The sequence below is a fragment of the Pipistrellus kuhlii genome, unplaced genomic scaffold (genome assembly GCF_014108245.1).
Source record: "Pipistrellus kuhlii isolate mPipKuh1 unplaced genomic scaffold, mPipKuh1.p scaffold_m20_p_4, whole genome shotgun sequence".
Taxonomy (NCBI): domain Eukaryota; kingdom Metazoa; phylum Chordata; class Mammalia; order Chiroptera; family Vespertilionidae; genus Pipistrellus; species Pipistrellus kuhlii.
This window is the reverse complement of record NW_023425540.1, coordinates 35,642,905-35,655,642: the sequence shown is the minus strand read 5'-3', so window position 1 is coordinate 35,655,642 and position 12,738 is coordinate 35,642,905. Positions and strand designations below refer to the sequence as shown.

Here is a 12,738-nt window from a genome sequence, read left to right as displayed (position 1 = left end):
TAAATTGGTTCCAAGGAAAATCTGAAGAATGCCAAAATAATTTTGCTAATATATGCAAAACTGTTCAGTATCCGCAGATTAGAAACTAGTGTATCTCCACCAATCAAAAATCATTTGCATATCTATGGCCAAAATAATTTACTTTACTCTTATTTTTCTGCTACTTAAAGAATTATAAAATAGGCCAATTGTAATGAAATCAAAGATTTGTATATGCTTAGACAGCATTCTGTAAATGCTTAAGGTTCCATGGATAGCACACACCATTCCTTTGAAAAATATCCAGTAATATTTTTTCCCATTTCAAAGTCTTTCACAATTTTTTTTTTCGCACAATGTCAATAATTTGAAAATATTAAGTTTTACATGAGCAAATTGTCAGGCTTAGTATTTGTCCCTTATTTCCTTCAGGCTTATCACTATCTAGTCACTGTTAGTCAGTTCAAGTTAATTCCTAGAAGTATCACATTGACAGCTCTCCCTACCCGATGGCCTTCATTAGTAAGATGTAGACTTAAAAACTGATGAAATACAATAGGATTAAATAAGTTACAGTTTTGTTAATTTGTATTACATCCACCACCCCCTTTTGTTGTGTTTTGCAGAAAGGCCACAGTTTACGTGAGAAATTGGCTGAAATGGAAACCTTTAGAGATATCCTATGTAGACAAGTTGATACTCTACAGAAGTACTTTGATGCCTGTGCTGATGCTGTCTCCAAGGATGAACTTCAAAGGGATAAAGGTTAATTAGGCTATTACCACTATTTTTACTTGGAGAATGAATGGATGTAAAGCCTCTTGATCTTAAAGGGTAATGTCTTTAACTGATAAAGGTAATTAATAGTCATTTTTGCTGCAAACCCCCAATGTAACAGATTTCCGTGTCTATATAACTTACATACTTTAATAACACGTCTTAATTATTCTGATGATTCATACATACATAGAAGATTTTTTAATGATTTTAAAGTTCTTTATTAAAAAGGGTGTCTGTCATCTTACTAATATAGGGGTTTTTATATGATTATGTCTAATATATTTACCCTATGATGAGTCTTACAGATAGGCATATGTTTATGTTAAATCCTCTGGAATCAATTGAGCTCTTTCTCCTTCTCTTTTTTTCTCCTTCCTCCCTGTCTTTCTCTTTTCATCTTCCTCTCTTCATCACTCTTCCTTCTCTAGCCTCTGTTTTAGAAAAAGCAATAATTGAGCTATGTATACATTTTAAAATAATTTATAATGAGCTTTTTAAGAGCTATGATCTTCAGCTACCTAATAATGTGAGTTTTGAACTTTTTCTTTGTTACTGCTGAAGATATTACTGATGTCAACATATGTCCTTCAGTTTTTCTCTTATTTGCTATAAAGGCAAATTATTGCTAAATAGCACTACTTTTATTCACAGTATAACTCAGTTGCTTGACATGGTTTCATTTCTTGATCTTATTAAAATGTGTTTTATCGGAGTTCAAATTCTGTCTTCTCTGTTCTTTATCTCCTTCTTTGCTTTTTAGATATAATTGTTATTTTAGTGGCTACTTTAGTTTATAGAATGCTCATTTAATTTATCACTACATATCTTTAAGTAATATAGCTAAATTACTCTAAGGAAACTTTTTCTTGGAATCCTCTTAGTTGGTTCTTTCCCTGACCTCTATAGTTCCCTTATTTGTATGTGCTATCAATACTTTGCTGAATACTCAAAGGGATCCTTCTTTCAATTTCCTGGGTTCTTTCTCTATACAGCTGTCTCCTTTCTAGTATTCTCTCATGTGAACTCTAGTTGCCTTTATCTGTCTGGACTCAGTTCCATTTCCACACCTCAGAGAGTCTACTGGGCTTATCCTGGATTCCTCCTTACTCTGCAGCTTGGAATCTCTTCCAAGGCAGGAAGTTGGATACTGATAGAGTTCAGATCATTTGTTCCTTGCCACTTTTAGGTGATTGTCAGTTTTTTTCATATGAAATGTTTTATCAAATCTTTTTTTTGCCAAATATACAGTATTCTTGAAAACCATTGTTTCATATATTTTGTCCAGGTTTTAATTTTATGCTAGAGGGTAAATTCATTTCCTTTATTCTGTCTTGGCCAGAAGCAGAAGTCCATATCATCTTAAAATTTAGACAAAATAAGTAGCCTTGACGTTTTTTATATTTGATACACTTTTTAAGTTGTTGGCTCTTTAACATTGGATGCTTATTTCTCTAAAAATAAAGGTGATTTCTCCATCAAAAAAAAATATACATATACATATATACACCTAGTGGCCAGATTATATATAATTATATATATATATATATATTAGAGGCCCGGTGCAAGGGTAGGGTCTGGCCAGTCTGGCCAGAGGGAGGGGACATGGGTGGTTGGCCCGCCTGCCTGGTAGTCGAACTTCAGGTCGAGGGGACAATTTGCATATTAGCCTTTTATTATATGGGATTAGAGGCCCGGTGCACAAAATTTGTGCATGGGGCGGGGGAAGGGGGTTCCTCAGCCCAGCCTGCACCCTCTCTAATCTGTGACTCCTCAAAGGATGTCCTACTGCCAGTTTACAGGGATCGGGCCTAAGTTGGCATTTGGACATCCCTCTTACAATCTGGGACTGCTGGCTTCCAGCTGCTCACCTGCCTGAATTCCTGATTGCTCCTTAACCACTCTGCCTGCCAGCTTGCTCACCCCCGATTGCCCCCCCTGCTGGCCTGCTCACCTCAACTTCCCTTCCCACTGGCCTGCTCACTCCAAATTGTCCCCACCCCCACTGTCCTGATCACCTCCAACTGATCCCCACTGATAGCTTGCACACCCCAAACTGGACCCCTTGCTGGTCTGCTATCCCCAAAGACCCCTGGTGTCCCATCCTGGCCTGATCACTCCCCAGGACCCAAGGTCCTCGCCCCTTTTCTTTCTTTTTTTTTTTTTTTTTTCAGTGCCTTCTTGATTGGAGGACAGGGCCAGCTGGAATCAAGTATCTAGGATTTATTTATCTTCTATAATTGAAATTTTGTAGCCTTGAATGAAGGCCAGGGCAGGCAGGAAGCTTGGCTTCCTCCATTGCCAGGGCAACCCAAGCCTCCTGTTTGCTCCAGCTCCATGGCCAGTCGCCATCTTGATTGGGTTAATTTGCATATTTTCTTCTGATTGGCTAGTGGGCGTGGCTTGGTGTAGCAGGGTGGAGGTTAATTTGCCCTCCCCTACAGGCCTGGTCCCCCTCAACTGCTCTTCTCTGCAGGCCTGGGTCCCTCCCAATTGCCCTTCCTTGCAGGCCTGGTTGTCCCCAACTGCCCCCCTCCTCCGGCTTGGTCACCCCCAACTGCCCTCCCTTTCAGGCCTGGTCCCTCCCAACTGCCCTTCCCTGTAGGCCATCTTGTTGTGGCCATCTTGTGTCCACATAGGGGCAGGATCTTTGGCCACAGGGGGCAACCAACTTATGTGTTGGAATGATGGTCAATCTATATATTACTCTTTTATTAGATAGGATAGAGGCCTGGTGCATGGGTGGAGGCCAGCTGGTTTGCCCTGTAGGGTGTCCCAGATCAGGGTGGGGGTTTCCTTGGGGTGTGGGGCAGCCTGGGCGAGGGGCCTGTTGTGGTTTGCAGGCTGGACACACCCCCTGGTGACCCAAGCGGAGTCCCTGGTATCGGGTTTATTTATCTTCTACAATTAAAACTTTGTAGCCTGGAGCAGAGCCAAGCCTTCTATTCGCTTCGTGGCAGCAGCCATTTCTATTGGGACTTATGTGTCTTCTATTGATATAATTGAAACTTTCTAGCCTTAAACTGGCTAGGTGTGCAGAAGCTTGGCTTCCTCCATCGCCAGGGGCAACCCTAGCCTCCTGCTCTTTCCAGCTCCCTGGATGCCGCCATTTATGTTGAGGTTTATTTATCTTCTATCATTGAAACTTTGTAGCCTTGAGTGGAGGCCTAGGCCAGTAAGGGCAGGAGGAAAGCTTGGCTTCCCCCGTTGCCAGGGAAACCCAAGCCTCCCTCATGCTATAGCCATCTTGATTGGGTTTACTTGCATATTCGCTCCTGATTGGCTGGTTGGCATGGCTTGTGGGCATTGGTGTGGTGGTTAATTTGCATATTACTCTTTTATTATATAGGATATACACTGAGTTGCCAGATTATTATGCATTCAGAGATAATAACAATATGGCCACTCAGTAATAGTCCCTCTGTATGCATGAGGGATTGGTTCTAGGATCCCTCCACACAGCTGATACATAATCAGCAGATTTCCAAGTTCCTCATATAAAATGGACTAATATTTGCATATAATCTACACACATCCTCCTAAATAAATAGTTGTTATAACGTATTGTTTAGAAAATAATGGCAAGGGGTAAAATAAAGTATGTTCACATTCAGTACAGACACACCATTGTAGGCCTAGCAACGAAGTACATGTCAGCAATGATGTAACTTTTTCAATTATTTTTCAGTCCTCGGTTAGTTGAATACACAGATACAGAAAGCTGACTGTATATAGCCTTTTTATCAAATTAAACATTACCCATCAACTTTTTTTAAATAAATCTTTATTGCTCAGATTATTACAATTGTTTCTCGTTTTTCCCCAATAGCTCCCTTCCATCAGGTTCCTGCCCCATCCTCTGCCCTTACCTCTCTCCCCATTGTCTTCATCCATAGGTGTATGATTTTAATCCAGTCTCTTCCTGCACCCCCCACACCCCTTTCCCCTTGATAATTATCAATCCATTTCCTTTCTTTGCCCCGATTCTATTATATTCAGTTTAATCTGTTCCTCAGATTTTTAATTCACTTGATTTTTAGATTCACTTGTTGATATATATGTATTTGTTGATCATAATTTTTATCTTTTTTTTTCTTCTTCTTTTTCCTCTTCTTAAAGAATACCTTTCAGCATTTCATATAAAGCTGGTTTGGTGGTGATGAACTCCTTTAGTTTTTTCTTATCTATGAAGGTCTTTAACTGCCCTTCAATTCTGAATGATAACTTTGCTGGATACAGTAATCTTGGTTGTAGGTTCTCGCTATTCATCACTTTGAATATTTATTGCCACTCCCTTCTGGCCTGCATAGTTTCTGTTGAGAAATCAGCTGATAGTCATATGGGTGCTCCTTAGTCATATAGGTAACTACCTGCTTTTCTCTTGCTGCTTTTAATATTCTATCTTTGTCTTTTGCCTTGTCATTTTAATTATGATGTGTCTTTGGTGTGGTCCTCTTTGGATTCCTTTTGTTTGGGGTTCTGTGAGCTTCCTGGACTTGTGAGGGGAAGTTTTCTGTCACTTTCTTCCAGTAGGTTTTCAGTATCTTGCTCTCCCTCTTCTTCTGGGACCCCTATAATTCTGATGTTGGTTCACTTGAAATTGTCTCTTCTCCTCTTGCTTCTGCTGGGGAGTGTCCTCTGACTCTTTGTGTTCCAAATCTTTGATTTGATTCTTGCAATCTTCCGGTCTGTTTTTAGGACTCTGTATAATATTTTTTATTTCAGTTAGTGTATACTTTATTTCTAGTTGATCCCTTTTCATATCCTCAAAGGTCTCATTTATTTTATCGGTCTTTTCTAGGAAGTTCTTGAAAAACCTTATAACCGTGTTTTTGAACTCTATATCCAGTCTTTTGTTCTCCTTCCTCTCTTTCGTTTGAGATCTATTTCCTTGTCTCGGCATTTTTGCTGCTTCCCAGAGTTGGTAGGATCACTTTGTGTGTTTAGTATCCTATATGGCCCAGTGGGTCAGCCTCCCCAGTTACCTGAGGTAGACACTCTTGGTGCTCCCCTTTGGGGACTGCGTGTATAGTTAAATCTTGATTGTTGTTGGTATCACTGGGAGGAATTGACCTTCAGGCTCATTGGATGTATCAGCTGTGTTTACTCCGGGATACCTTCTAGGCTCCTCAGCTTTTCAGCTCTTGCACTCCTTTCTCTTTCAGCCAGCCTTCCTGTGGATTTGGGTGATAGACGTCCTGTGTATTAGTTTTAATTTTGAAATTGTTGTGCGAGGTGGCAGACCAGTTGTTTATGCCGCCGTCTTGGTTTCTCCCCATCAACTTTCATTTGCTTGAAAATATCCCTTTAAACTAAATATATATGTGTGTGTGTGTGTGTGTGTGTGTGTGTGTGTGTGTGTATGAATATGAATTGGATTTCTTGTTATTTCATCCCACTTTTTTTTAAGAGAGTGAAAGGGAGAGGGGGAGACTGAGAAACATTGATGTGAGACTTGGAAGTCTGCTGATTATGGTATCAGCCACCAGGGGTTCATCAAGTGGTTGCCTCCCACACACACTCTTACAGGGCTGGAGATTAAGCCTGCAAATGAGGTATGTGCCATTGACTGGGAATCAAATCTGGTATTCTTCAATCTACAGGGAAGCACTCTATCCACTAAGCCTAACCAGCTAGGGTTTCTTGTTTATTTTTAAACTAGAGGCCTGATACACAAAATTCATTCAAGGGGCTCGGCCCTCACAGCCTTGGCTTCATCTGGAAGGTCATCCTGAAGGTCATCTGGAAGGACATCTGAAAGGTGCAGCTGTTGGGCCTAATTAGCATATTATGCTTTTATTATTATAGATGATACACATCAAAAGTATATACCTTTTGAAAGACAAAAGTGATAGCAAGAGAAGTAGAAATCGGGCTACAGTTATAACCAGGTTATATAGAAGAGTTGAAAAATGATTTTAAACATTATTCATTTTTATTAAATAGCGACAGTGGTAGACTATTGCATTAGTTTGCTAGAGTTGCTATCATGAAGCACCACAGAAATTAAACAACAGAAATTAATTGGGTGGCTTAAACAACAGAAATTAATTTTCTTACAGTTCTGGAAACTGGAAGTATGAGATCAAGTTGTTGGCAAGGTTAGTTCCCTCTGAGGGCCATGAGGGATAGGATCTGTTGGAGTCCTTTCTTCTTGGCTTATAGAGGGTCATCTTCTCCCCGGGTCTTTATATCATATTTCTTCTGTGTCCAAATTTCTTCCTCTAATAAAGACATCAGTCATATTGAATCAGAGCCTGTTCTGATTATCTCATTTTAACTTGATTATGTCCATAAAGTCACTGTCTCCAGATACAATACATTCACATTCTGAGCAAAGAAAATACGATAAGTTCAAGAGAAACATCCGTTGTAATGTTCATTGCTTGCTTCACATTTCCCCCATCTTTCAGGTAATTTGTGGATACCAACCCAATAGAACTCTTATTTTGAGGCAAACCATTCAGAGACCCAATTTTCCACTTCTTTGTATGTTTTGAAGTGCTGTTTAGAAAGTGCATGTACCATACATCAGGACAAATGGTAATCTGAAGGAGTAAAGTCTGGTGAATACAGACAGTGGGTTAATACTTCCTAGGCAAGATCTTTTAACATGTCTTTAGTTTTTGAAGTGTGTGATGGTGCATTATCATGAAGCAAAATTACTTTGCTGTGTCTTCTGGCCCATTCTGGTCGTTTCACGATCAAAGTGTGGTACAAATTGATAATTTGTTGTCAGTAGCGAACAGTATTAACAGTTTCACTTGTTTTTAGAAGCTCATAATATGCCACACCTTCCTGATCCCACCAAAAGCAGAGCATTATCTTCTTTCCAAAGCTATTTGGCCTTGCAGTCGATGTTGATGATTGACCTGGATCAACCCATGATTTTGTGCATTTGGGATTCTCAAAATAAATGCACTTTTCATCACCATTCACAATTGGATGCAAAAAATACTTTTGGTGCTGTTAAAGCAACATTTTACTGATGACTTTTAGGTTTTCCATTTGTCTTTCGTTCAGTTGGTGGGGCACCCATTTTTCTTCCTTTAAAATCTTTCCCATTGCTTGTAAATGATCGGAAATTGTTGAACAACGTTTAATCTTTCTGGAAGTTGTTTTTGAGTTTGACATGCATCTTCATCTAATAATGCTTGTAATTGTTGGTCTTCAAACTTTGGACTTTGTCTTTCACATCAAAATCATCACTTTTAAAACGATTAAACAAGTATTCACATGTATCTTGAGATGGAGCACATTTACCATAAGCTTTCCAAAGTATACGATAACTTTTTCTTCAAAATAAAGTAATGAATTAAAACTTCACTCAAATACTCTTTTTTTGGCATGAAATTCGACATTTTTAATCATAAAAATATCTATGTTAACACCTTCAGCAAATTTGACATAAAGTTTAAAGTTTGCTGTCAATACCACAAAATAGCATACATATCAAATTGCATATTTATCAACATATGTGTAACTCCATCTATTGAAAAAAATCCGCATTTTAGCTGATACACCTAGTATCATTCCAGGCCAGGGCACATGTCCCCAGTAGCGAGCATGCAGGAGACAATTGATCATTGATTCTCGTCATTGATGTTTCTCTCTCTCCCTCTCCCTCTCTGAAATCAATAAAATACATTAAAAAGAAAAAAAAAGCTGTGGAATATATAGTGCAAAAAGTTAAAGTATGTTTGGCAGTAAAAAAAAAAAAGTGAATAGAACAGAAAGATAAACAGAGGAGAACACAGGATTTTGTTCTTTATAGAATTGGATAAGTTAAAAGGATTTCTAGGCACAGACAGTGGGATGAATAAAAATCATTAATCACACCTGTAAATTATTATATTTTTTCTACATGTTTAGAAATGGTAAGTTTAGGAACTCCCAGAAGCAAGATAAGGTCTTTTCTGCATGGAAGTTGTCCTTTTACAGTCCTGCTCAGCTATTATAGGCTTCTGATGGAATTAAGAAATTGCTCCAAGGTAGGTAGGAAGACTAAAGGGCAAAATAACTCATATCTTAATACCATCCCTTACACAAATGAGAATGGGTACAGTTTTTATAATAATGTATTAATGTCTATAGCATATTTGTTGGGCATACTTTGATAAGCACTGAAAATACAAAGATGGCTGAAACTGGTTTGGCTCAGTGGATAGAGCGTCGGCCTGCGGACTGAAAGATCCCGGGTTCGATTTCGGTCAAGAGCACGTACCTTGGTTGCAGGCACATCCCCAGTGGGGGGTGTGCAAGAAGCAGCTGGTCGATGTTTCTCTCATCGATGTTTCTAACTCTCTATCCTTCTCAGTTCTCTCTGTGTAAAATCAATAAAAATATATTTTAAAAAAAAGAAAGAAAATACAAAGATGAATTAAATCTTGCACTTAAAAGAATCTAGAATGGATTGACTTAATTGAACCTAAGAATAAATTGGTTAATTTCTATTTTCTTTCATCCTAATATCCTTAAATATATTTTATTTAGTGGTAGAAGATGATGAAGATGACTTTCCAACAACACGTTCTGATGGAGACTTCTTGCATAATACCAATGGCAATAAGGAAAAATGTAAGTAATACATTTTCCTCCCTCAGCTGAATAAAGTACACTTTCTGAAGTTATATAATCACTATATAACAAGAATAATTATCTAAATGACTTTTGGGGTATTTTTTTTTTTTATTAATCCTCACCTGAGGATATTTTTATTGGGTTTTAGAGAGAGTGGGAGGGAAAGCAGGCCAGGGGGAATGAGAGAGAGAGTGAAAAAATCTCTGTGAGAGAGACACATCTATTGGTTGCCCCAACTGTGGCTAGCGATAGAACTTGCAACCCTGGTATGCATCTTTGACAAGGAATCAGACTTTAACCAGAGCCTTAAGTGAGTAATTTTTTTTAAAAGAAATGAAAGTTTCCTGAGAAAAAAGACACATTTTTACATTAAATATCAATAATAATGGCTCCTAATTATCTAACAAAGACTCATTCTAAATTCCAGACAATGGCCCACTTATTGCAGTGTTATTTGATAGAATCAGTTTCTAGAACTGAAAATGTTGCTTGGGGTGGAGGGAAAACTCCCCCTTTTCCCCTCCACTTGATAAGCTGGTGTTGAAAAGCATATAATCAGTGTTATTAAAAGAAAATTATTGTAATAGCTCTGATTTCACAGCACAATTGTTTATAGACCAGGAACAAAGTGGTTTATTTCAGGTACCAGTTTATTAATTGGTCCTTTTTTTTATTTAGAACGAGGGGCCCAGTGCACGAATTTGTGCACCTTGAAAGGCACTGTGGGCTGCGAGGCTGCAGTGAGCACGGGGGCAGGCCTCAGCCCATCCTCCACTCTTTTGCCTTGCCTCTCACCATAGCCCCTCGTCCCGTCTGCAGCAGTTCCACTCGTGCTGCGGCTGCTCCCACGTGCTGATGACACTGGCCCCACTCTCACCTGCTGTCAGCACGGAGCAGCAGCAGCGTGTGTGAGGTGGGGCCGGCACCATTAGCAGGTGCAGGTGGCAGCTGCTGCCCCAGTTGCCTCTCAGGAGTAGGGGGAGGTAGAGAAGGAGAAGCCCTCAGGGGCAGTCAGAGCCGGCAGCCACTGCTTGCACCCGCTGACAGCACCAAGTGATCAGGACTGGTGCCGGGAGCAAGCAGTGGGTACAAGCAGTGGGTATGAGTGGCGGGAGGCTCTGGCACTGGCAATGGGTGTGAGTGGCAGCTGCTGGCCCTGATTGCCCCTTAGGAGCAGGGGAAGGTGGAGAAGTTCTGAGGGCCAGTTGGGGCTGGCTGCAGGTTCGAGTGGCAGCTCCAGTGCTGGCAGTGGGCGTGATTGGAGATGATGGCGACAGCAGGTCGGGAACACCCAGTGGGATCATGGTGCTTGGGAGCAAAGAATTTTCAGTAACCACCAGAGGCTCACCTTAATGACAGCAACTGGCACCCCACCACACCTGCTCCACCATCCCACTGCGGCCGGTGCCCACCATGTTCCTTGCTCTGCTGCCTGCTACCAATGCCTGCCATATTCCACACGTGCCTCCTGATGGTCAGCACACGTCATAGCAACCGGTTGTTTCACCGTTTGGTCTCTTTGCATATTAGCCTTTTTTTGTATAGGATGGCCAACTCAGATGGAATTCTGAATTGTTCATTAGAAACCTCTGTTTTGTGACAGTTATCAACCTCAAAGGGCATTATGCTAAGAGAACTTAAAGCTAAAAAGAAATGTCATTTGGCATCACTCATATGTAGAATCTTAAACACCAGAAACCTGTGATTAATAGTCAGTGATCCTGTTTTGACATGTTCTAATAAAAAGCTAGAGTGGATTCCTAAATTTTTTTAAAAGTTACAAATATGCCTTTGTGGAAAAAAATAAGTTAAATCTAATTGTGCTCATTTTTGTTGAAGTTATGAAAGACTATTAAATAATCTATAGCTGTGTCATGTTTTCAGGTAATTTTTTAAAACTGTTGTATGGATGGCCCTGGCTGGTTTGGCTCATTGGTTGGATCATTGGCCTGTGAAATGAAGAGTCTTGAGTTCGATTACGGTCAGGGGCACATACCTCAGTTGCAGGCTTGTTCCCTGGTCCTGATAGAGCACCTGCAGGAGGCAACCAATTGATGTGTCTCTCTGACATCAATGTTTCTTTCTCTGTATCTCTCCCTCCCTCCACTCTCTCTAAAAATCAATGGAAAAAATATTCTCAGGTGAGGATTAACCAAAAAACAAACAAAAAGCTTTTATATGCATGAGAATAAATTTCTCTTTCAAATATAATATGAAAATATTACATCTGAATATTGGCACTAAAATGTAATGTTTCTCTCCTTCCCTTTTCCTTCTTATTTCTTAGTTTCATCATGGCTCTCTACTTTTTCCTTATAACCTAACTCCCTCCCAGTTTTATAAAATACTAGCTTATTACAAAGTTTTTTTATAACTTTGAACTACATTGTTGAATTTTATTGAACCATCTATATTTATGTATTTTTGTGAAATTAAATGTTTAATTTGGGAAGGTTTTTTCCCCCAGTTACATTTTAACTTCACAATGAATAATCTTCCTAAATATAAAAATATTTTGTTTGCATATTGGAAAAATTATTGAAAGAAGTTGTAAAACTCACAGATCTAGTCTTCCATTCCACATATACTTAACTACCATACCTACATTCTGCAAAGGAGAATGGAAGCTTATTTCCTGTAGAAATTGAACTAAAGAGTTATTTATTCAGGAATACCCAGCACAGCAAATGATAGGTATATAGGTGTACTTAATAAAGTAATTAAGTGGAAATGTACCTATTGATTATTGAAATCTAAGAGTATCACTATTCCACTTATCTCTAAGAAATCTGGTAGCCAGGGACTAAAGGTAAGTTTACATATTGAAAGATGCCTTCCCCAGCTCCCTTCTCTAACCCTGTTTGCCAAATGCCTGTCAACCAGACAAATATTTTCTGATACAAAGTTAAACTCTAGAGACATTTGAGTGGACATAGGATGACCTATATATAAATAGAGACTCTCAAGGGCCCATCATGAAAAAGCTGTCTCGCTACCATGTCACCCTTTGATGAATTCCACTTAGTTAAAATAAACTGCTATTGCATTCAGGGTTTACAGTTCTTAACTCTTTAATGTAAACAGATGACTAGACCTCCAGACATTAAGGAAAGCCCCTAACATCTCCTTTTTGAAGAGAGCCTTGAAACCAACCAATGGAAGATAGGGCTACTGCTATCATTTAGAGAAATATCCTATACAAGTTTGCATACTTTTTAAAATAATGAGTCACATTTTCAATATACTTGTGGAAGTCACTGTTTAAAAATTTCCTTCCTTAGGGTTAATGAAAATTAACTTTTGTTAATCATTGTAGGTAGAAAGTATGTAGAACATATAATCTTTAAATCTGATACTATTGGTCAGAGTTTGGGATTAGACTATATAAATCATCTCTTAAAT

At 39.2% G+C, this 12,738-nt stretch overlaps 1 protein-coding gene across 5 annotated transcripts in view; it reads left to right on the top strand.

Annotated features, from left to right (window-relative positions):
* CERT1 (ceramide transporter 1) overlaps positions 1 to 12,738 on the top strand; it is an 88,238-nt gene that overhangs the window by 35,688 nt on the left and 39,812 nt on the right. For all 5 annotated transcript variants that reach the window (XM_036410516.2, XM_036410514.2, XM_036410512.2 and 2 more), the window contains exons 6-7: positions 606 to 744; positions 9,250 to 9,333. In XM_036410516.2, coding sequence (XP_036266409.1) covers positions 606 to 744; positions 9,250 to 9,333 — 223 coding nt within the window. The remainder of the gene's footprint in view (positions 1 to 605; positions 745 to 9,249; positions 9,334 to 12,738) is intronic.